Source organism: Schistocerca americana, chromosome 1, assembly GCF_021461395.2.
Source record: "Schistocerca americana isolate TAMUIC-IGC-003095 chromosome 1, iqSchAmer2.1, whole genome shotgun sequence".
NCBI classification, from domain to species: domain Eukaryota; kingdom Metazoa; phylum Arthropoda; class Insecta; order Orthoptera; family Acrididae; genus Schistocerca; species Schistocerca americana.
Window position 1 is genome coordinate 663,812,391 of NC_060119.1, and position 26,775 is coordinate 663,839,165.

A 26,775-nucleotide genomic window follows, 5' to 3' on the forward strand; every position below is an offset into this window, starting at 1 on the left:
ACTATAATTAAGGAGTAGTCTGCACCTTCTGGCTGTTTACTGTATTTAATAAAAACAGTACAGGTTAAATGCACAGTGGATCTGCTTCTTGGGATATTCGTTCCAAAAAACAAAATTGTGACTAAATTTTGATGTTAGGCTCTCAGAATCTGGTATACCTCAAGATCACAGAATTTATGTCCATTATGCATTGTTGTGTTGAGCTAAATCATGACAGCTGGTAACTCATAAAGCAAATCAGCATATGATGGATTTCAATAGACACAGTGTTTTTTTTATTTTTTTTTATTTTTTTATTTTTTTATTTAATTTTTTTTTATTTATTTAAATGAACTGCTGCTTTCAGAAAAGGATACTTTCTATTTTTTCTCCACTTCCAATGAAAAAACTACTAGGATGTGTTGTGACTCGCCAATCATTCAAAGTGCCGCCGCGCAATTACGCGCGTCCTCTACGTGCGGCACTGTCTGCCAGCCATGCAGCAGCTGCGCCACCTAAGCGGCCAGCCGAGCAGTGGCCGCTAGACTGGGACTCAGTGCACATTCGAATGCTAACGTGTACACATGTCTTACTTGTCAACTTACTCTGTGACTTATATGTGTTGTTGTGTCATTCCGAAATATATGTGTTAAACTTGAAGTTCTAACAATTGGCGACGAGGATGGGATTTTTCCTTTTCACCGTTGACTCACAGGGTTCCATGGCTACTGTTGAGCAACTATTGCAAAATCTCCTTGAACAGCAAACGCTTCTAACAGCGGCGATTCGGGTTTTTGTCGCGGCGTCAAATGTGGGGCGTTTCTCGGCATTGGCTATACCTCCTTTTCCTCCTTACGACAAGATGGCGGAAGACTGGTCTGATTATGAAAAACGTCTTCGACAGCACTTCTTGGCATTTCGTGTCACGGACGAACAACCATGTAAGTCTCTGTTCCTTTCCTGGATTTCACCTCAAATGTATCGGTTGTTGTCGCAATTGGCTCCTTTGAAGGATCCTGCGTCTTTGTCCTTTGCTGAAATGTGCTCAATTCTGTCTGTCTATTTTCAAAAGCAAACGCATGTGGTATCCTCTCGTGTTGCCTTTTATCGTTGTCAAAAACAACCAAATCAATCCTATCGTGCTTGGGATGCTGAACTTCACGGCCTCAGTCGAAAGTGTCAATTTGTTATTGACATTCACAAAGAATCCTATGCCGATTCCATGGTACGGGATACTATTATCCAGTCGGCGCCCGACAAAGAAGTTCGGCAACGTGCCCTTCAGTCGGCGAATCTGACTCTAGATGAAGTTCTCTCCACTGTGCAGTCTTTTGAAATTTCTCGCACCAGTGGGGCACAAATAGAGGCGTGGGGTGATGTCGGGGAAATACAACCTCTGTGTGCTGTTGACGACGCGTGCGGCGCGTCCCCGCCGGCGGACGTGGCCGCAGTGCGTCCCACGCGCAGCCTTCCTGTCCACGGTGTTTTACGAAACATTCACACGAGGATTGTCCCCAATGTTGGGCTGTGTGTCACAATTGCAAAAAGAAAGGTCATGTGTCTTCCGTTTGCAAATCCGACCGCATACACGATGTTCATGAACATGATGCTGATTCTGATTGTGTGTTGTCTGTCAATTGCACTTCTTCCCTTTCAGGGAAGTTATTCCTCACTGTCCAAATCCTTGGTCGAGGTGTTCGCATGCAAGTGGATACCAGTTCTGCTGCCACTATAATTAATTCTCAGACGTATCTTCAGCTGGGTTCTCCACTCCTGTCCCCTGTCACTCGGCAATTATGGACATACAATAAACAGAAGATTTCTCTCTTGGGACAGTTTAACGCTGAGGTATCTTACAAATTCGTCGTTCGCACTGTTCCCATATTTGTGGTCGACCAGAGCAACGCAGAAAATCTTTTTGGTTTCGATGCCTTTCGCGTTTTTGGGTTCTCCATAGATGACTCTGTCAGTATTGTCTCTGATGCTATTCCTTATGCTCAACTGGATTCCTTGTCGACGACATTTTTGTCCCTTTTTTCTCCTGGGTTAGGCCATGCAAACGACTTTGAAGCTCATATCACGCTCAAACCCACTGCTCGGCCTAAGTTTTTTTGGGCTCGGCCCATTCCTGTGGCTCTTCGTGATCGGTTAAAACGGGAGTTGGATCGTCTCACTGCTTCAGGGGTCTTGCTTCCTGTCACTTCCAGTGAGTGGTCCTCTCCTGTCATTGTAGTTGCTAAGCCAAATGGTGATATTCGTCTCTGTGGCGATTTCACAGCCACTGTAAATGCTCAATGCCTCATCGACACTTACCCTATGCCCCGTCCTGAAGAACTGTTCGCTAAACTTGCTGGAGGCCAGTATTTTTCTAAAATTGACCTGTCAGAAGCTTATCATCAACTTCCTCTCGATGCTGCTTCCCGGCAGTTTCTGGTCCTTAACATGCCTTTCGGCCTCTATCAATACCAACACTTGCCATTCGGGGTTGCTAGCGCCCCTGCTCTCTTTCAGCGATTCTTGGAACAATTATTGCTCCCTGTCCCTGGGTGTATCAATTACATGGACGACATTGTTGTCACTGGCTCCACCACTGAAGAACATCTTCAAAATCTCCGCACACTTTTTCATGTCTTACAGACTGCCGGTCTTAAGTGTAATCTTCAGAAATCACAATTTTTTCAGGCATCTATCATGTACTTGGGGTTTCAACTCTCTCGGGATGGTATTCGTCCGCTTCAACAAACTGTCGCTGCAATCGATGCCCTTCCTCGCCCTACATCTGTTAAGGAACTGCACGCCTTCTTGGGGAAAATAGCATACTATCACAAGTTTTTACCGTCTGCAGCTTCGGTGGCTTAGCCGTTGCATCGCCTGTTGCATAAAAACATGCCTTTTCACTGGTCCGCGTCATGTGAAGCGGCTTTCCAGAAATTGAAGACTATGCTGAAACAGGCCCCGTGCCTGGCTACTTATTGACCTGGCCAATATCTTGTTCTTGCCACAGATGCCTCTCAATACGGGGTCGGTGCAGTCCTTGCGCACCGTTTTTCTGACGGTTCGGAACAACCCTTTGCTTATGCCTCCAAAACGCTCACGGATGCCCAACAAAAGTATTCTCAAATTGAGAAAGAAGCTTTGGCCATCATTTATGCTCTTCATAAGTTTGGTGTTTTTCTCTATGGCTCAAAATTTCATCTTATTATGGATCACAAACCACTTGTTTCCTTGTTTCATCCATCAACGTCACTTCCCGACAAGGCTGCACACCGCCTCCAGTGTTGGGCTCTTTACTTGTCCCGTTTCAATTATGAGATTCATTTCCAGCCAACAGCTCAACATGCGAATGCTGATGCTCTGTCTCGCCTTCCCATGGGTCCTGCTCAGGCATTCGATAGGGACGAACTTTTGTGTTTCCTCCTGGATGTTGCCGAGCAGTGGGTTGTGGACAGGTTCCCCATCTCTGGGGACAGGCTGGTGGCTGCTACGGGTTCTGACCCTACCCTCTCCTGGGTTTTACGCTGTATTCAGAAGGGTTGGCCAGATTGCCCATCCACTAAGACTTCTGATCCATTGCGGAACTACTATGCTTTGCGCTACTGCCTCACGGCTAGGGATGGTGTTATCCTCCTCTCCACTGATAATGCTTCGCCGCGTGTTGTGGTACTTGCATCTTTGCGTGCTTCGGTCTTGCGCCTCCTTCACCAAGGGCACTGGGGTGTGTCTCGCACAAAATCTCTGGCGCGCCGTCATGTGTACTGGCCTGGCATCGACTCTGAAATAGCACACATGGTCGCTGCCTGCGGCCCTTGTGCGTCACAGGCCGCTGCCCCGAAGTCATCTTTGTCACCGTGGCCTTCGCCTGAGAAGCCCTGGGAGCGCATTCATGCTGACTTTGCGGGACCCTTTTTAGGTACTTATTGGCTGCTCGTAATTGACACCTTCTCTAACTTTCCTTTCATTGTCCGTTGCACGTCACCTACCACCGTGGCAACCACCAGTGCTCTCGCCTGCATTTTTTCTTTGGAAGGCCTCCCCTTTACTCTTGTTACTGATAATGGTCTGCAATTTGCCTCTTCCGAATTTGCGGATTTTTGTGGTTGTCATGGCATTACACATGTCACGGCCCCACCGTTCCTTTCCACAGTCCAACGGTGAGGCTGAACGACTGGTCCGCACATTTAAGGCTCAGATGCGGAAACTTCTGACTTCTTCTGCTGCTGATGATGCACTTCTCCAGTTTCTGGCATCTTACCGTTTCACCCCCATGGGCGCCCACAGCCCGCCTGAGCTCTTACATGGTCGACAGCCCCGCACGCTACTTCATCGTCTGCGGCCTCCCACCTCACGGCCGCAGGTGTCTTCACTTGGCCGGTTCACCGCCGACAACCTCATCTGGGTACGGGGATATGGCAGGCGGCCAAAATGGAGCCCGGGCTGCATCTTAAGACACTGTGGCAGATGCCTGCATGAAATCCAGATGGACACGGGTGTTGCAGTGCGTCATTCAGACCAGCTTCGGCCTCGAGTGCCAGCAACGCCTGTTCGAGAATGCCGCCACACCACCTTTGGCTCTACCTGATGCTCGGGATCTTGGCATCTCTCAATACTCACAACGCAGCCCACTCACTGTCATCGCAATGCCAGCCACCAGGAGACGTGCCCATGCAGGAACCGGAGGACCATCCTCTGTCAGAACAAATCTACTCGCCTCCTCCTCCAACGGACGCCAACACATCGCCCATGTCTCCTGTCATATCAACTGGACTTGCCGCAATGGGCAGATTGGTGCATGGGGCCCCAGCAGATTTGACCCCTACGTCTCCTGTCATCTCGACCCGTTATCATCGGGGACACTTCCGTCCGTACGGGAAGCCTCCTCCTGGAGACTTTACGGTGAGTCAAACAACGCCTATGGACATTAGGCATCTCCAGGACACCTCCATCAAGACCAGTGCAACAATTTCAAAGGGGGGAAAAGTGTTGTGACTCGTCGATCATTCAAAGTGCCGCCGCGCAATTACGCGCGTCCTCTACATGCGGCGCTGTCTGCCAGCCATGCAGCAGCTGCGCCACCTAAGCGGCCAGCCGAGCAGCGGCCACTAGACTGGGACTCAGTGCTCATTCAAATGCTAACGTGTACACGTCTTACTTGTCAACTTACTCTGTGACTTATATGTGTTGTTGTGTCGTTCCAAAGTATATGTGTTAAACTTGAAGTTCTAACAGGATGCACATAGTCTACGTTTCATTAGATTATATGCTGCATTGTGACCTCATGCAGCCAAACCCTAAAGGTTTTGCCTACATATCTTCAACATAAATATATGTCAGAGCTACTGATTTAAGTGCTTTATCCTTGATGTCCTCCATAAAAAGGGAAGCCACTATGGCAGATATTTATTTATTTAGCATATGGCACAGTAAATTGTACAAACTTATTAAATGTGAGGATTAAAAACAGTAAGTATGCATGTAAAACATACTGGTCATATAAAAAGAGGGTACAAGAATATAAGAAACAATAAAATATATGGAAACACACCTACAGCCAAATGTATATATTGCTGATATATTCTATCATCTTTTTTGTAGCATCTTAAAATATATCCTCATTTTTTTCTGTTTTCCATCATTCCTTAGTTGTTTCAGAATTCATTGAATTATGTTCCATCTTTGCAACTACACTCCTGGAAATGGAAAAAAGAACACATTGACACCGGTGTGTCAGACCCACCATACTTGCTCCGGACACTGCGAGAGGGCTGTACAAGCAATGATCACACGCACGGCACAGCGGACACACCAGGAACCGCGGTGTTGGCTGTCGAATGGCGCTAGCTGCGCAGCATTTGTGCACCGCCGCCGTCAGTGTCAGCCAGTTTGCCGTGGCATACGGAGCTCCATCGCAGTCTTTAACACTGGTAGCATGCCGCGACAGCGTGGACGTGAACCGTATGTGCAGTTGACGGACTTTGAGCGAGGGCGTTTAGTGGGCATGCGGGAGGCCGGGTGGACGTACCGCCGAATTGCTCAACACGTGGGGCGTGAGGTCTCCACAGTACATCGATGTTGTCGCCAGTGGTCGGCGGAAGGTGCACGTGCCCGTCAACCTGGGACCGGACCGCAGCGACGCACGGATGCACGCCAAGACCGAAGGATCCTACGCAGTGCCGTAGGGGACCGCACCGCCACTTCCCAGCAAATTAGGGATACTGTTGCTCCTGGGGTATCGGCGAGGACCATTCGCAACCGTCTCCATGAAGCTGGGCTACGGTCCCGCACACCGTTAGGCCGTCTTCCGCTCACGCCCCAACATCGTGCAGTCCGCCTCCAGTGGTGTCGCGACAGGCGTGAATGGAGGGACGAATGGAGACGTGTCGTCTTCAGCGATGAGAGTCGCTTCTGCCTTGGTGCCAATGATGGTCGTATGCGTGTTTGGCGCCGTGCAGGTGAGCGCCACAATCAGGACTGCATACGACCGAGGCACACAGGGCCAACACCCGGCATCATGGTGTGGGGAGCGATCTCCTACACTGGTCGTACACCACTGGTGATCGTCGAGGGGACACTGAATAGTGCACGGTACATCCAAACCGTCATCGAACCCATCGTTCCACCATTCCTAGACCGGCAAGGGAACTTGCTGTTCCAACAGGACAATGCACGTCCGCATGTATCCCATGCCACCCAGCGTGCTCTAGAAGGTGTAAGTCAACTACCCTGGCCAGCAAGATCTCCGGATCTGTCCCCCATTGAGCATGTTTGGGACTGGATGAAGCGTCGTCTCACGCGGTCTGCACGTCCAGCACGAACGCTGGTCCAACTGAGGCGCCAGGTGGAAATGGCATGGCAAGCCATTCCACAGGACTACATCCAGCATCTCTACGATCGTCTCCATGGGAGAATAGCAGCCTGCATTGCTGCGAAAGGTGGATATACACTGTACTAGTGCCGACATTGTGCACGCTCTGTTGCCTGTGTCTATGTGCATGTGGTTCTGTCAGCGTGATCATGTGATGTATCTGACCCCAGGAATGTGTCAATAAAGTTTCCCCTTCCTGGGACAATGAATTCACGGTGTTCTTATTTCAATTTCCAGGAGTGTAAATTGAAGACCTTTTTTTGACGTACATGTTTTGCTTCTTTTATTTATGAAACATCTTCAGTGGCAATGTCTAATGTTACTAGTCCTTATGTGGGCTCCAAGAACTGTGTTTACCCAGTCCCCATAGTCCAGATGGCCAATTTCCAGCATTTATTCACTCACATTAAGAGGGTGCCTTACAGTGAATTAATAGGATATTTGTTTTATGCAACTCAACATTACCTGATTTAATAATAACAATAGTTTTTATTCAGCATTGAAAAATCCAATACAATCCCTAGAAATAACACAATTTCAGGATGTCATTCTTCTGAATACATCAGTTTACAAATTACAAACTAAAGATCTGTAACAATAAATATTACTTGCTAATATATTTTAAATTTTTTTAATACACAAATAACAGTGTTACATATATCTTCATTATCTTTGGATCACTTGTGAATTACTTAAAACTATGCACCTGACATAGTTACAAAGGACTTTTCAGGAAGATAAAGAATTCGTGTAGAGAATAAAATGGAATTTCAATTAAAGTTATTTGTAGCCTATTTTTATTTTCTAGTAGAATTGGCTGTGAGACCTTTTGGTAGGGCACTTCATGCTTTAGCCCAGCATGAAGTGTATTTCTTTCATGTAAAGCTGTTCTGTGACTATTTGCATGGTATCTGAATTTTTGTCTTGTATCATGCTGGTGTAGGCCACAGTCTGTTGAAGGCAGAGCAAGAGATTTTGGAGGTTGGCTGACACACAATAATTAACTCATCTGTGTACCAGTGTTCACTAATAACTAAAATGTCAGAGTTATCAATTCCTCCAATGATACTCAACTCATTGTGCTTATTTCTAATACTTTGAAAGTTTTTCTGAATAATTCAAATATAAAATTGATTTGCTGAATACTGGCTTGACAAGTCACTCTACCAGATTCATTGTTTTTAGGACTACAAAAATTGATTTAGGGCTACCAGGCCATCCAGCAGGCTTTACAAGTTTCCCTGGTCGCCAGCAGTGGCTGTTTGTGGGATAACTCCTGTTTGGGTCGGTTGTGCCATTCCATGGCAGTGCACTTATTTGCACCAGTTTGTGAAAAATTTCATATGATTTCCTGACAATCTTTTTACCTATCTTATTCATGTGCATGCAATGAGTTGTGTGGCAGATCTCTTTGTGGCTTATTGACTTAACGAAGACACACTGTGAAATTTATTACATAATGCTTTAAGCCTTGCTTTACACACATCCATGTTTGCAATAGATTGTTCCATTACATCATGTTCATGTGGAATGTTAACAACAATCACTTTAGTGCCAATTAACTTACCGAGTGTCACTTTCATGTATCTGATAGCATCATTTGCTTAATTTTTAGCTATGTCATTTATACCTTCCATGACAAAAGCACAAGAATGATTCACTATCTTGCATATATGGCCTCGCCTCAGCAGATAGAGGTGGTTGATATTGAATGTGAGCAACAGCTGTAAAGTCATTTTGGATACTCACAATGTCACCATTAGGTGACATTTTTGTAAAATTGTTGTGCAGACAAGAATTTGAGAAATTGTCACAAGGATTGTAAATGTCTGAAGTTGTAGACTAATGTTATATAAAACTGAGGCAAAGTGAAAGAATAGCAGTTCTATATGTGGCTCCTAAAGATTTCATTGCCTTGTATCCATCTTCAGCAATAAAGAGTTCTTGATCTGTTATTACTCTTTAAATGCATTTGTTTATGGTTTTATTAAGTGTGTCACATATTCTTATTTTCTTCATTGAATAAATTAAATGAAGCTAAATTTTCGTCCTTGCAACCATGTTCCGCTAACAATTTTCTCAACATCAACAGTCATAAAACAATAACCATAAATGCAAAAGAAAATTGGATGCATGCCTTATTCACCATTTGCTCTACAAATCATCAAATAATGTAGAATCAAGAATGGCAGATTCTTGTTAACTGCATAACAAGTAGTAATATTCAATACAAATATGACTATTCTTGCAGTAAACAGATAACTTGAAAGGCAGTCACTCTGATCATTGGAAGACATATGAAAATAAATCTTAGAAAATACACTATTGTTCACATTTTATTTTATTTGAACAGATAACTGGTTTTGACTTTACATCATCACAGATCTTACAGAGGAAAATAAGGTGTCTCAGAATTTGTGAGACTTGAACATGAACCCATTTTGGAGCAGCAGAAAAACAAGTAAGGCAACAACACAGAGGACATACAGTCATTAAATGAATTGACAAAAAAATGTGTGTTATACTTAAACAATGTATATTGGTGAATAGGGATATGGGAATGGAAATTCATTAATAATTGCTTGAATAACTGGAAAAATTGATTGGAAAGAAAACTTGAAAGAAATTTGAAGGTAATTTATGAATTTGTGCACAATCCTGAGTGAACTATAACTGACACCAATATCAACAGACCTTTAATGTCGTTATATTCAAGGTCAATAAACACAATTTGATTTATGTTCTGCTTCACATGAATTCCATTGCGGTTAGTCTTGATTGTGACAATGCTGATGCAGGAATGCTCCTCCAGATATCACGTAAATTCGTCTTGTTTGCACCGAACCTCTTGATGCAAGATCTCGGTGGCGAGTGAAATGATGAACAGATAGGAGTTGACTTCTTAACTGTGTGAATAAATATTGCTTTTCTAATAACTTTTTATAACACTTTTAACGAGCAATTGAAATACACATTTTTAACAATGCCGGGTTGATGGATCCAAGCATATGTCCGTACACTGCCACTTCTCAAAACAAAACTATGAAGATACGTGAGTTAATAAATTGAAGAGCGTATTTCTTACTTTGTTTCATACAGATATTTAATACATATAAGAAAAGAAAAGAACGAAAAAATAATATAATTCAATACAATTGCCCCCCACTGTGCACTGAGGCCATACGGAGGTGCCCAGTGTCTGAGCTTGTTTCCCTTCTTGAGGTTTGATAATCCTGGCCATAGGGGCATAGCCTTTATTTTTGGCCACTGGCGTTATTCTGAATGCTTACCAATTGATATGGGCATGTCAGCTTCTTTTAACACATGCATATATAAGTTTTCTCTCCTAACAAAGTGCATGCTGTAACTGCATAGTCCCATTGTTGACAGTCAACATCTGCACAGTGTTTAGCTTGTAAAGTATGGACACACAGCCCAATGTCTGTTATTGCCACAGTTCGCACCCTCATATCCCATGCGAGGCTAGAGTGTCCATGTCATTCATTAACAGTAGCTTTCACTGCAAAAATCTGTGAAGCTCGTGTTCAGTGGCATGATCCTTTCTGAAACCTTCAATGCGGTGACAACTCGTTTCCATATCAGTGGCCCGAGGAATTTATTTCATCTTGTTACTCTCACTTATTTAGTGAGAGACCAGCCGTACATCTGACATCCGTCGACAAGGTAGATTCCTTGCTGCTTTTATGACGTTGACAAGCACAGAAAATTCATTCTATGCGAAATATTGCTGTTTTTTGTTTACCACATACACACCTATGTGTTGTTTTAACATACATACACTTAGCACTTTGCAGCTGTGTTTCATATGTTTTTGCGCTTGATTTTTGAGCATCTTTCATGCAGTTGCATTACATAAAGTTTCTGTAGTGTCCTTTCCTCATACTCTACACATAACATAATAAAATACAATTACAAAATACACTTGTGCTTTTCATTTGCTGACATGGCATTATCGTCGCTCATATACATTACAGTCTGTAACATATTCTCTCCCCTTTTTATATACAGGGTCATTACTTGTCATTTTGTTTCAGTACATTTTGTTAGATTTCATTTTCATTACATTATTCGCTTCCAATTGTAGGGGTACATATTTTACTCTCGTTTTGTTATACATGCTTCATATAAAATTCATACACTAATAGATTCTGTTTTCATTTATAGCATAAATTGACATACATTTCATTTCAATTTCAATGACCTCTTGTCAGAGCATAATTATCAAATCAAAAGAATCAAAGAAGTAAACAATAGTTGCTACAATAGGTACTACGTGTCGCTCAGTGAACTTCACATGGCCTCACCTCTCTAGCATTCTCCAGGAAGGATCTACATACTGCAGGATTGTCGAAATTCCTTGAAAAGGCACTTATGTGCTCAGTTATGTCTTGTTAACAGACTTAACTGTGATCCCAAAAACAAAATAGTTTGTTGTTTATAAACACAATTCAAATCTGATGATACCAATTGTATCAAATACTTATTCAGTGTTTAAAAACGCAGCTGCATTTTTAAACACTGAATAAGTATTTGATACAATTGTGTTCATTTTATAAAGGATAACCATTTCATATCCTGAGGTTTATAGAGTTGTACCATCAATATAATATGTTACATATAATGAGTGTAAAACAATGTTTACATAAGTAACAAACGTGCATAAAAATTTCAATGTAATGCAGGTGTTTGATGCTTTCATGGGTAGTCAACACTCACAGTAGTTAGTTTTCAACCCCTTGGTTATTTGGTAGTACTCAACCTTAGTTCAGCATCGTGATATGCAATGTACTGCAACTGTTTTCTCCTTCACATACCTTTACACTATCACATTCATACATATCGTAAACTTACAACTATATTCACTTGTGATGTGGTCCTTTCTTATGTTTATATGGTAACTAACACCTTACAAGCATTCATCTTTCTTCACTTGAGTATATGTTGATGCATTGTACCCTGGAAGAAAAAACTTAATACTAACTTAAAACTAAATCTTCATAGGTAAGTTTATAGTGGCTTGATGGCTACTGATACCTTTTTCATATATTCAACCATGTATTCATTCACTTCAGAGTGCATTTGTGCTATCACAAAACTAATTTAATGTCATGTTGCATCTCTACTTACCTTATAAATCTGAAAAATAAGGTGTATGAGAGGTGCAGTATGACCTCTTATTCAGTTTGCCACTTATACCGTATTCGTTTGTTTACCTCCCGTGAGACCTTTCTCATCCATCAAGTATAATTAGTGCATGCACTTTCAATACTTAAATTTGTAAATATTGTTAAATATAGATATAATGTATATAGTAGCATAGCTTAAGTCTTGTAGTGTCCCTTTCCTGTGTATGAAATCTGTTAGCTTATCTCTGTGTGTGTGTATTGTGTAGATAGGATAGACTCTCTTTTAATTTTCGATGTCCCTGTATATTCAATAGGCTTTACAAATGCTAGTGTGGACTGTAGCTCATCAAATTTGTTTTGGGTGCTCCAGCCAGCTGTATCTTCTGGCATGCATGTGCATGTGGTTCGTTACTAACTTGCTCCCCAGCGCACATGCGGGTGCGTCCCTCTGATGCCACTTGCATTGTGGTGAGTTGTGTATTGCACTGCATGCTACCACACATTTCACTAATTCATTTATTTGTTTTCAACTGAGCTACACGCAAGGCGGAGCATTGTGTTTAGAGTATCATCATCTCTAGACACATAAAAATAAAATTCTTCCTTGTTACAACCACTCATCTTATCATTTACACATTTGACATATAAGAAAAAACACAAAAAAAAATCCTTTACAACTACCAACATAAATTCTGGAATGTTACTTTCCAGCAGTCTAAATCTAAAATTATTATATACATATACAACTTAGAGGGTATACAACCCTTTTTTCAATATGTAAACATTTTCAGCTCATGCCCCCACTCTCCTCCTAGGTCACAGAATGGGGGCCTACCATGAACAGTTCAAGTATTCTGGCATCGCAGTGGCATCGGTCTCTGGGTTAGGCGTAACTTCCACTATATGGACTGTTCGTGTTTGATTACGCCATTTAGTACACTGTGAGGCTCTCAATTGAAGTTCTCTATGTCTTTGCATGTTACTTGGCATATATGCATTACTTTACTGGCTGAATTCTGCTGTCTGTGGATTATTCGGCTGTCTGGTACTGTTTTGTCTTTGTCAAGTGATTGGCTGATTATTGCCAGTAGCTTGTGTCTGTATGTATTGTACAGGCTGTCCATACTCCACTTGCCCATTGTAGTTGTTTTTGTTAAATTTTTGCCCAGTTCTTTTATATCTGCCCTTGGATTTATGGCTGTCTCCATTGCCATTGTGACTACCATTACTGTTACCATAGGTCTGTGTGGGGTAAGGTTGCCATCCGTGCTGTACTACGAATTTGTTGTTCACTTGTTGGTCTATAAATCTCTGTACCACTATATGCATATTAACAGGCTTGGGTTGTACTGGCCTCTTTGTGTATAAAGTCTATTGAGTCCAGTACAGACAGAAAGGATTCGGTGTCTTGTTCCAGAATTATAGTGAGTTTTTCCCTAATGTGGGCAGGTAGATGCCTCTTTAAAATTTTCAAGATGTCTACTTGAGATACCAGTTTAATCCAGTATCTACTTTTATTCAAATATTTTTCAAAATAGCCACTTAGCTTCCATGTTTGCTACTGAATGGAGCTGCTTTGATTACCTCATGTCTGAGCCTCTCATGTACGGCCTCAGAGCAATATGTATCCAGAAAGGCTCTCTCAAACTGTTCATAGTAGTGACAACATTCCGCCATGACTGTAGCCCATAGTTGAATGTTACTCTGTGTGTATCCAACAACAAATCTAATTTTCTGGGCTTCGGTCCATGTATAATATAAAAGATTTCGAAATGCTCTGATAAACACCACGGGGTTGGTTCTTTTCCCTTCAGAGGTCATCATCATCATCAGTGTTCTGCCTAAAGGCAGGTTTTCACATGGTAGTTCTCCAGGCTGTACGGTCTTCTGCCATCCTCTTCAGGTCTTCATAATTTACTCTTCCCTTTATGTTGTCCATCACCTTGTATCTCCTTCTTCCTCTCAGTCTTCTCCCACAAACCAATCCTTCCTAAGCATCTACTAGCAAGCACTCCCTTCTTCAGAGGTAAATATCAGAAAGTGTTGATGCTTAATTAAGCCATCATCTGCAAGTAATGTTGACAAACACACTGCGCTGTCAGTTACAGCCATGTTTATGTTCACTTTTGGTGTAGCGCATGGAAATTGTGCTTGCTTGACAGGTACAGCTGCCGGTAAGTGTTACTGCATTCTGCAACCTTTGCTATTTTCGTTCAATGGGCTAGCCACCTATTGTGCATAACCAGTGAAAGTATCTAACTTCTCTAAAAGCATGGATTTGTAGTTTTAGCAATACTGCCTCATAACCTTTCCTCTGCTTCCTTTAAACCTGAATCCATTTTTGCTAGAAATTGACTTTCTTTCTCTTTTAGGGCTTCTTCTACTGTATCTACATAATTAATAAACTGAAGAGCATTTTTCTTACTTTGTTTCATACAGATATTTAATGATGTATCAAAACATTATTCTTTTCACAAAATAACTCATTAATTTACTTTGGGCAGTGTCAATAACTCATTCAGTTTACATATAGCTCATATACAGGGTGGTCCATTGATCACAACCGGGCCAAATATCTCATGAAATAAGTGTCAAATGAAAAAACTACAAAGAATGAAACTTGTCTAGCTTTAAAGGTAAAACCAGATGGTGCTCCCGATAGATGGTGCTGCCATAGGTCAAACGGATATCAACTGCGTTTTTTTAAAATAGGAATCCCCATTTTTATTACATATTCATGTGGTACGTAAAGAAATATGAATGTTTTAGTTGGACCACTTTTTTCGCTTTGTGATAGATGGCACTGTAATAGTCACAAACGTATGACTCATAATTTTAGACGAACAGTTGGTAGCAGGTAGGTTTTTTAAATTAAAATACAGAACTTAGGTATGTTCAAACATTTTATTTCAATTGTTGCAATGTGATACACGTACCTTTGTGAACTTATCGTTTCTGAGAATGCATGCTGTTAGAGCTTGATTATCTGTAAATACCACATTAATGTAATAAATGCTCAAAATGATGTCCATCAACCTCAATGCATTTGGCAATACATGTAACGACATTCCTCTTAACAGCGAGTAGTTTGCCTTCAGTAATGTTCACACATGCATTGACAATGCACTGACGTATGTTGTCAGATGTTGTCGGTGGCTCATGATAGCAAATATCCTTCAACTTTCCCTACAGAAAGAAATCCAGGGATGTCAGATCCAGTGAACATGCAGGCATGGTATGGTGCTTCGACGACCAATCCACCTGTCATGAAATATGCTATTCAATACCGCTTCAACTGCACGTGAGCTATGTGCTGGACATCCATCATGTTGGAAGTACATCGTCATTCTGTCATGCAGTCAAACGTCTTGTAGTAACATCGATAGAACATTACGTAGTAAATCAGCATACATTGCACTATTTAGATTTCCATCAATAAAATGGGGGCCAATTATCCTTCCTCCCATAATTCCACACCATACATTAACTCAACAAGGTCGCTGATGTTCCACTTGTCGCAGCCATCATGGATTTTCCATTGCCCAACAGTGCATATTATGCCGGTTTACGTTACCGCTGTTGGCGAATGACACTTCGTCACTTACAAGAACGCGTGTAAAAAATCTGTCATTGTCCTGTAATTTCTCTTGTGCCCAGTGGCAGAACTGTACATGACATACAAAGTTGTTGCCATGCAATTCCTGTTGCACAGAAATATGGTACGGATGCTGTCGATGTTGATGTAGCATTCTCAACACCGTCGTTTTTGAGATTCCCAATTCTCACACAATTTGTCTGCTACTGATGTGTGGATTATCTGTGACAGCAGTTAAAATACCTACTTGGGCATCATCATTTGCTGCAGGTTCTGGTTGACATTTCACATGTGGCTGAACACTTCCTGTTTCCTTAAATAACGTAACTATCCAGCGAATGGTCCAGACACTTGGATGATGTCATCCAGGATACCGAGCAGCATTCATAGCACATGCCTGTTGGGCATTTTGATCACAGCAGCCATATATCAACACAATATCAACCTTTTCTGCAATTGGTAAATAGTCCATTTTAACGTGGGTAATTTATCATGAAGCAAATACCGTCCGCACTGGTGAAATGTTACGTGATATCACGTGCTTATACGTTTGTGACTATTACAGCGCCATCTATCACAAATCAAAAAAAGTGGTCCAACTAAAACATTCATATTTCTTTACGTACTACACAAATATGTAATAAAAAATGGGGGATCCTAATTAAAAAACGGAGTTGATATCCGTTTGACCTATGGCAGTGCCATCTAGCGGGCCAACCATAGCGCCATCTGGCATCTGGTTTCCCCCTTCAAGCTAGACGAGTTTCCTTCTTTGAAGTTTTTTCATTTGATGCTTATTTCATGAGATATTTGGCCCGGTCACTACCAATGGATCACCCTGTATATAAGAAAAGAAAAGAATGAAAAAATAATATGATTCAATACATTGGGTACAAATCTTGATGCTGTACACTATTCACTATCACATACTTTGTTAATCAGTTCAGTTAATGAGTATGTATCTTCTATGTCAGTGCATTATAAGCTCCTTGTTTTTCTGCTTCCACATAATGCATTCACATTTATGTTTCAGAAATTTGTAATACTTTATTTTTATCTTCCTCTTATGGAGTTTTGGATGGCTGTAGACTCGTGACTAGTTATCTGTTCAAATAAAACAACACTGGAAGAAGGCTGGGAATTCTGTGATTTATTTGAACAGATAGATATTTCCATGACGCATATCTGAATGATCATCTAGATAAAATGCAAGGAGTAGAAGTCTAGATATAATGCTAGGACTAGGAGTCAAACATCAGCTATTTGACTTAATGTTGATGTAACAACCTTTTTTCAAAGCAGTGGATTTCTATCAATTTTTTGTGATACACTTAACATTTTTAAGGCCAGATCGCCATAGCACTCAAATCTTAGTTATTTTTTACCACATTTCCTAACAATTGCTTAATTTAATTAATATATATCTTGATTTATTCCATGTTCTCTCCTTTATGATGGGATTCATGGAATAACAAAAATAAAGCACTTTTTAATAGCTGATAGTTTTCAATACACTTCACAACTGTTTACTGAACCAAATTTTCATTTTCTTTGCATATAGAAATGTGGAGTAAGTTGTTCATGATACTTATGTTTTATAGGGAGGAGGAGAGGCTCCAAAAAACCTTTCAGGAAGACTCGTAGCAGCTACATGGTGGCTGTTTGGTTTTATCATCATTGCTTCATACACTGCAAACCTGGCTGCATTTCTTACAGTGTCACGTCTAGATACACCAGTGGAATCACTAGATGATCTCTCTAAACAGTATAAGATTCAGTATGCTCCTATTGCAAACTCCTCAGCGCACATATACTTTCAACGAATGGCTGCTATTGAAAATCGATTTTATGAGTAAGTTGGCATTTTTATAACATCTCACTATTCTGTATATGTGTACATGACATCATTATTACTACAGCTGTTGTTTAGCATTGCTGCTTCTTTTTAGTACAATCAGCTTAAAAAGTTTACTGCTCTTCATTTCAAATTCTAAGCAGTGGGATATCTAATGACTTTAAATGCAGAACATTAGCAATCCTGTGACTGTAATTTGCCTATCCAATCAAACTTAATATTTGTTCTCCTTTTTGACACAAATATCTTACAAAACAAATGATTCTCATCTGGGAGAGGGGAAAATGGTAGTAATGGTGTAAGAATGCAAGAAATAAAATATAGCTTTTGGCGACAGCCTTCACACGCGCATGCGCGCGCGCCCACACACACACACACACACACACACACACACACACACACACACACACACACACAGGGAGAGAAGCACACACGAGATGCTGGAGTTGGTTGTCAGGTGTGCATTAGGTATTTTTGTGTGTGTGTGTGTGTGTGTGTGGTGTGTGTGTGTGTGTGTGTCTTACTTTACTGATAGAGGTTGTGTCCATAACCTATATTAGTGTCTTTTAATCATGTCTATCTGCAAGTTGGTGTGTCTTCTTTGTGGTAAGTGGCAATCTATCTTTTCCTATATTCCTCCCTGGAGTTTCCATTGTTTGAATATGAAGTATACCATTATTCAGTGTCACACTTTTTGTAAAGCATTTTATGAGTGGATATAAATAGTTTTTATCAGTATACATTTAGACAAGTAATAAAATAGATGGAATGAGAACATTGGCCATCCATGCTGCTTAAGTAGATGACATTGTAGCATTGCAGTGGATTTGAATTTCTTTCTGTACATTCAAACTGCTTCATGAATGACTTATAGTGCCTTCCCCATGCAATCCCCATTGTAATATAGGCCTACACAGGGTAGCAGCTCTTCTAGAAAACCAGGAATTCTCAGGGAATTACATTTTACGTGGAAAAAATCAGGGAAATCTTATGGAATTTCATGAACTTTGTAGAATCTAAAGGAATTCTGTGTTTTTAACCTAACATTGGAATTTAATTTTATTGAGCTTTATAATCACAAAATTTGAAATACTTAACATTTCAAAGTGTGTTAATTATTTGAATATTAGTCTGTACAAATTATAAACATTTAGAAACCGCAGATAAACTACAGGAGAGTGGGAAAAAGGATGTTGTTGAGCTTCAAACAATTACTCTAGGATTACATTATGACCCCGTATGTACCAGATACATAGCAATCATGAAGATAAGATTAGAATAATTACTGCATGCACAGAGGCATTCAAACAATCATTCTTCCCACACTTCATACGTGAATGGAACAGGAAGAAACCCTAATAACTGGTACAATGGGATGTACCCTCTGCCATGTACCTCAGAGTCATTTTCAGAATATAGATGTAGATACAGATGTAGATGCTCAAACCCCAGCCCCCCACCCCCACTCCTCCCCTCCTAACCCCTCCCCCATGCTTGCTGTTAATTTCTCAGGAGCTTCTTATAACATCATCTTCTTCCCTGTCCCTGGTATTCTCAGGTGTCCCGCCCACCCCCCTTCTCCCCATGTTGGAGGTAACAACTGTCCTGACACAGCCATCATAGGAGGGTCACATCTTACCATAGAGGAGAATAAGTGACCAGCAATAGCAGCTACATCATCTGCAAGCTCTACTAAACTACTGTGAAATTTTCTTAGGGGATGTGACCTAAATCCTGTTTACTTTCGTGAATAAACAATGTACCGTCTTACATGTGCACTTCCTTGAATGATAAAGAGCTAACCCAACTGCCTACATTTAGGGAATAATGACACTCAATAAAGTTTAATTATATGAGAAAAAGTACCATAATTCAGTGTCACACTTTTTGTAAAGCATTTAATGAGTGGATATAAACAATTTTATCTATATCTTGACAATGTCTGTATTGTCTCACATGACTAGTTTTGATGTAACATTACTGTCATCTTCAGACCAACCACTGTGAAAACAGTGTTAGCTTTGCTTGGCACATTTATTGTGGAGTCTCTGTTACTGGTACACATGGGCTAACTTTCCCCAGAAGTGTGTACTTGAGAAAAAAAACTGCTGAGGAAAGCTAGCCCACATGCACTAGTAATAAGGGCTCAACAATAAATGCGCCAAGGAAATCTAATACTCGTTTGGCAATGGTGGTGCCTAAGGATGGTGGTATTGTGTGCCAAAACTAGTCATGTGAGATAATAAAGACATTCTCAAGATACAGCTGCGTCGGGGCTTTTTTTCATATACGTCATCAACTGAAGTCCCTTGTCCATGCAATAGGGTGGACATCCATAAACAGTTTAATTAATTTCAACAATTTCCTCTTGACTAATGGGATGCTCAGTTGTCATGGTTTGGGCATGTTTAGTCTCTATCATTCTTATGGCTCTGCTCATGTTCTATCTTTTTTCCTGCCTGTTTTGATCTTAGTCATCCTTTGCTGTCCCTATTCTGTACTTCACATCATTTAGTTCTCTTTGTTTTCATTTTATTTCCACTTTGTTTATATATTTTTTATTTTCATTTTATCTTGGTTAGATCCTTTCTTTCATCACTGCTTCTTCTCCTGCTAACATTTCTTCTTCTTCTTCTTCTTCTTCTTCTTCTTCTTCTTCTTCTTGTCTGCAGTTGTTTCTTTAAATTTCTTGCACCACAGCTCCTTCAAAATAATTAATTGCTCCTGCCTTCTTTCGATTATTTCTGTTAAGAAACTCACAGTTCATGTTTTCTTAGATTCATCAACTTTTTCTGCTCCTTTGAGTTTCCACATTTCATAGAAAAATAATATTAAGTTCTATGTCTTCTTTCTCATTTTCAATAACATTAGCCCTATAGTGGTACTGTATGTAGCCCCTATTGCTTGTTCATGACATCCACCCCCAGCAATATTACCAAACAAACTTGCACAGTATTTAAGGTACTACACTGTCATTTTGGTTGTAGTAGGACTCAAATTTCTAGGTAACTGCTACTTCTTAAATTCAGTTAATAAACTGGATTGAAGCAGCTGTTGCTACAATCACTGAAGACACACTCATCAAGGTTTGGAAAGAACTTGGCTATAGACTTGATGTGTGCCGTGTGACAAATGGTGCTCACATTGAACATTTATAAGGTTCTTGGTAAAACTGTTTGAGTTGCTCTTTCATTTGACATATCATATATAACTGTAAGTGTGATGTAATAAATATTATAAAGCATTAAAACCCCAATATTCATTTATAAACACCCTGTACACTGACTCTGGTTCCACATACAAGCTTTCTTCATACCATGATGCCATTTAATGTAATGCAACAAGGCAACAGTAACAACAATAAACTACATAATGATTAATGCAGCATTACACATTAGTACATCATATAAGCATATTGGCAGCAGTTGCAAAGTGGCAGGCCAACTTACAAATAAATACTGACAAGACCCGATCAAAATATTGTCCAAACAAGGTGAATCATTCCTGGCCAAGGGAGTGACAAAAAAGATGGGAAGGGTGGGGAGGGTAAAATCCAATATTTTTTGTGTCCTGCCTACAGTCCAAACCAACCATTCTGCAGTAATTCCATTTTCTTTAACATTGTGCAGGTGCTGCTTTTATCCATCAGTTTTCTCACTATCATTTTACTTTAAAATACATGAATGTAAGAGCAAATTTTATTTATATCAGTACATGTTTTGTTTTCTTATATGCATACCCCCTGGAATGGTCTTGTGTGCCAACAATAATATGCTTACCACCATCTTGGAACCCCTTTTCTGGAGTAAGTACTTACAGTCATCATTTGCACCTTGCAGAAATAGTATTAGGACACCTAGATATTTCAGTATTGGAGGGACTATGGGGTACAAAAGCCCAAAGACCCAAATGACTGCAAAATGGCACAGGTGACACCGGTATATGTTGTTGTGGTCTTCAGTCCTGAGACTGGTTTGATGCAGCTCTCCATGCTACTCTATCCTGTGCAAGCTTCTTCATCTCCCAGTACCCACTGCAGCCTACATCCTTCTGAATCTGCTTAGTGTATTCATCTCTTGGTCTCCTTCTACGATTTTTACCCTCCATGCTGGCCTCCAGCACTAAATTGGTGATCCCTTGATGCCTCAGAACATGTCCTACCAACCGATCCCTTCTTACGGTCAAGTTGTGCCACAAACTCCTCTTCTCCCCAATTCTATTCAATACCTCCTCATTAGTTATGTGATCTACTCATCTAATCTTCAGCATTCTTCTGTAGCACCACATTTCGAAAGCTTCTGTTCTCTTCTTGTCTAAACTATTTATCATCCATGTTTCACTTCCATACATGTTCATCTTATACCCTCCTTTCAAGACACTGTCCACTCCATTCAACTGCTCATCCAAGTCCTTTGCTGTCTCTGGCAGAATTACATTGTCATCGGCAAACCTCAAAGTTTTTATTTCTTCTCCATGGATTTTAATACCTACTCCGAACTTTTCTTTTGTTTCCTTTACTGCTTGCTCAATATACAGATTGAATAGCATCGGGAAGAGGCTACAACCCTGTCTCACTCCCTTCCCAACTACTGCTTCCCTTTCATATCCCTTGACTCTTATAACTGCCATCTGCTTTCTGTACAAATTGTAAATAGCCTTTCTATCCCTGTATTTTACCCCTGCCACCTTCAGAATTTGAAAGAGAGTATTCCAGTCAACATTGTCAAAAGCTTTCTCTAAGTCTACAAATGCTAGAAATGTATGTTTGCCTTTCCTTAATCTTTCTTCTAAGATAAGTCGTAGGGTCAGTATTGCCTCACGTGTTCCAACGTTTCTACGGAATCCAAACTGATCTTTCCCGAGGTCGGCTTCTACCAGTTTTTCCATTCGTCTGTAAAGAATTCACGTTAGTATTTTGCAGCTGTGACTTATTAAACTGATATTTCAGTAATTTTCACATCTGTCAACACCTGCTTTCTTTGGGATTGCCATTATTATATTCTTCTTGAAGTCTGAGGGAATTTCGCCTGTCTAATACATCTTGCTCACCAGATGGTAGAGTTTTGTCAGAACTGGCTCTCCCAAGGCTGTCAGTAGTTCTAATGGAATGTTGTCTACTCCCGGTGCCTTGTTTCAACTTAGGTCTTTCATCTACATCCTCTTCCATTTCTATAATATTGCCCTCAACTACATTGTCCTTCCACCTTTTTGATTTGCCTTCTTTACTAAGGGCTGGTTTTCTGTCAGAGCTCTTGATATTCATACAGGTGGTTCTCTTTTTTTCTCCAAGAGTATCTTTAATTTTCCTGTAGACATCATCCATCTTACCGCTAGTAATATATGCTTCTACATCCTTACATCTGTCCTCTAGCCATTCCTGCTTAGCCATTTTGCACTTTCTGTGGATCTCATTTTTGAGACTTTTGTATTCCTTTAAGCCTGCTTCATTTACTGTGTTTTTATACGAGATGCATTCAAGTTCTAAGGCCTCCGATTTTTTTTCTAATTAACTACTCACCCGAAATCGATGAAACTGGCGTTACTTCTCGACGTAATTGCCCTGCAGACGTACACATTTTTCACAACGCTGACGCCATGATTCCATGGCAGCGGCGAAGGCTTCTTTAGGAGTCTGTTTTGACCACTGGAAAATTGCTGAGGCAATAGCAGCACGGCTGGTGGATGTGCGGCCACGGAGAGTGTCTTTCATTGTTGGAAAAAGCCAAAAGTCACTAGGAGCCAGGTCAGATGAGTAGGGAGCATGAGGAATCACTTCAAAGTTGTTATCATGAAGAAACTGTTGCGTAACCTTAGCTCGATGTGCGGGTGCGTTGTCTTGGTGAAACAGCACACGCGCAGCCCTTCCCGGATGTTTTTGTTGCAGTGCAGGAAGCAATTTGTTCTTCAAAACATTTTCATAGGATGCACCTGTTACCATGGTGCCCTTTGGAATGCAATGGGTAAGGATTACGCCCTCGCTGCCCCAGAACATGGACACCATCATTTTTTCGGCACTGGTGGTTACCCGAAATTTTTTTGGTGGCAGTGAATCTGTGTGCTTCCATTGAGCTGACTGGCGCTTTGTTTCTGGATTGAAAAATGGCATCCACGTCTCATCCATTGTCACAACTGACGAAAAGAAAGTCCCATTCATGCTGTCGTTGCGCGTCAACATTGCTTGGCAACATGCCACACGGGCAGCCATGTGGTCATCCGTCAGCATTCGTGGCACCCACCTGGATGACACTTTTCGTATTTTCAGGTCGTCATGCAGGATTGTGTGCACAGAACCCACAGAAATGCCAACTCTGGAGGCAATCTGTTCATCAGTCATTCGGCAATCCCCCAAAACAATTCTCTCCACTTTCTCGATCATGTCGTCAGACCACCTTATGCGAGCCCGAGGTTGTTTCGGTTTGTTGTCACACGACGTTTTGCCTTCATTAAACTGTCGCACCCACGAACGCACTTTCGACACATCCATTACTCTGTCACCACATGTCTCCTTCAACTGTCAATGAATTTCAATTGGTTTCACACCACGCAAATTCAGAAAACGAATGATTGCACGCTGTTCAAGTAAGGAAAACGTCGCCATTTTAAGTGTTTAAAACAGTTCTCATTCTCGCTGCTGGCGGTAAAATTCCATCTGCTGAATGGTGCTGCCATCTCTGGGACGTATTGACAATGAACACGGCCTCATTTTAAAACAATGCGCATGTTTCTATCTCTTTCCAGTCCGGAGAAAAAAAATCGGAGGCCTTAGAACTTGAATGCACCTTGTATTTTCTCCTTTCATCAATTAAATTCAATATCTCTTGTGTCACCCAAGGATTTCTACTAGCTCTCATCTTTGTACCTGCTTGATCCATATAAAGTGCAAAATCCTTAACAATGAAACACAATGCATCAAATTAAACAGCACTTTAATTAATCATTGTTCTTTGATATTCAGCAAATATTCATATGCTTAACAAGGAGTGTGCTTTATTACCATTAAATTTACCTCCAAACAAGTTATGTGTTAGCGTGGATTGAGTGTACAGTATATGATAAGCTACAAAATATGTTCTGAAGTGATGACATTTTTCACTGAAAATTGTGTGGGCATGAATCAGTGAGTTAACATCAACATATATGTGAGGTAGAAAGTCTTGATGATGTCAGATTTAATTGCAAAAATGACTGCACAAATCTCAAAACATATAGTATTTCAAACAAATGGCAGTCACATGTAATTTTCTGTTTTAGATAGATGACTGTATTTAGACACATAACAAATATGCTTACAAGTTCTTTGGCAGAGTGACAAGAGCTGTGTCTATGTAAGAGATCATACGCTAAACTACAAAATCAGCATGAAAAATTCAATATCCATTGAAATAGAGTCAAATTACTTTCTTACATTCCTAATATACTGCAATTAATTCAAGCCAAAAGAAGGAAGACCACAGTCCCATGCACATAGTCAGTTAGTTTGTCCAACAGTTTACCAACAAGATCCTCAAATTAATGTTCTAGAAGTAGCCAATGAATTACATGCTAACAATAAATGTAGCAGTAAGTACAAAAGAAAATTGCAGATCATAAAGACTAACAAGGAAAATTGAATCAATTAATGAAACTAACAAGAAGGTCCAGTATTAGCTGCCAGACATAAAAATCGTGTTTCATTTCATTATAGGAATAACAAAGAATATGATACAGAGTGATATAATGAATAAAAATATTTCCTCAAGAGTGAAACCACTAAATATCAAAAACAATTTCATTTTCCTACAGAACGTTAGCCTGAATATAGATGTGGCTAGCAGTTTCATGTACCATGCCCTCAAATGAGGACATGTAATTTTCAGCTCATTTCTCTTGTCCCTAAAGTCTGAAGTTGCCATCAAAGTGCAGACTAATAATGGTTTCAAGAATGTCTGCAAGATGACAGTGTGATACAGTAGTAGCTCGATATAGCACAGTTGTCAGGGGGACATGATTTACTCCTGCATTTTAGCCTAACCTGCAGTATATCAAGAATGAGCTGAGTAATGGCAGATTACACATGGAAAGTTAGCATATCCACACAATGGAATGTTATACATATTGTACTATACTGTATTTAAGTTTAAAGAATATTAGAAGCAAAACATTTCAGAAACTTATCTAATAGTGTACAGTAATTAAACAAACATCACTCAGACATCAACCAAACAATAAGATAAGTTTCAATACTGTATATGTAGTACACTGTCAAATAAAATATGATAACTTACAACGCTGACTGCATGCTAAAGTATATTATTATTCTACTGCTTTAAAGAAGTCAGTTAGTTTTCCTTGTCGGGTCATTTCACACATTTGCTTTAGTGTGTCTTGTATTATTTTTATCTGGTGCAACAACTCATTTTGGTGTGGTGCAATATGTCGCTCCATCCACATAATCACTTTATTTATATTACTCAGTTTTCACATGTACTGGGAAAATCACCTATACTTTCTTCTCTAGTTTTATCATCCTCATTTGGTTCTTTGTTTTTGATGGCTACCCACCAGTTCAAGTCTTCAAGATCAGTTATGCACTGTACAGCATCACATGCAGACTGGATGTCATTGCTGTTGAAATCTGTGTCACTGTGGAGTTCATCTGTTGCAGTTTTTTTTTTTCAATGTAACACTTGTTCCAACAATTCCTAATAGCAATCAGACCAATGCTTTGACGTGATGGGTCTGTTGTGACACTCTTATTATTTACTGATTTCAAGAACATTTCCATTTCTTCATCTGAAATTACAATTGAACTGAGCAGCTTATGGCAATAATGAGGCTTAAATGATAATATGATACTCTGATCCAGTGGCTACATTAATGCCATCATGTTTTATCGCCAAAATAAAGTTTTTACTTTTTCATGTTCTGTTTGCAGCAAGTCAGCAGCTGGATGAGTTGTACAGTGATCAGTGTTTAGTGGAGCTTCTTCTTTCAGCTTAAGTGGCCATAGGTGCTTTCTCACTGATGGAACAAACTCTTCTTGAAACCATTTCCTGAGAATGTCACATGTCATCCAAGAATTCTTCAGATACCTGTTAGTGAATTGTAATGATGACAAGTTTACATGCATCAGACATCTTGGGTTTTTACTTCTACCTATTCAAAGAGGTTTCAGCTAATGGCTGCTTGATTTATTTGTGACAAAGAGTTGGATTATTCTGTCTTTATACATTTTCAAATCTGTCTTATTTCCCTTTTAAAAAAAAAAATCAAGGAATCTGGCTGGAAGCAATCAATAACAAAGAGCTGTTTCATCACAATTTGATGATCATTTAAATTTTCCTCTGCCATTAATTTA

General features: G+C 40.4%; 1 protein-coding gene across 1 annotated transcript in view; it reads left to right on the forward strand.

Annotated features, from left to right (window-relative positions):
* Positions 1-26,775, forward strand: part of LOC124544638 (ionotropic receptor 25a) — a 424,769-nt gene that overhangs the window by 251,965 nt on the left and 146,029 nt on the right. The window contains exon 13 of the mRNA XM_047123253.1: positions 17,185-17,435. Coding sequence (XP_046979209.1) covers positions 17,185-17,435 — 251 coding nt within the window. The remainder of the gene's footprint in view (positions 1-17,184; positions 17,436-26,775) is intronic.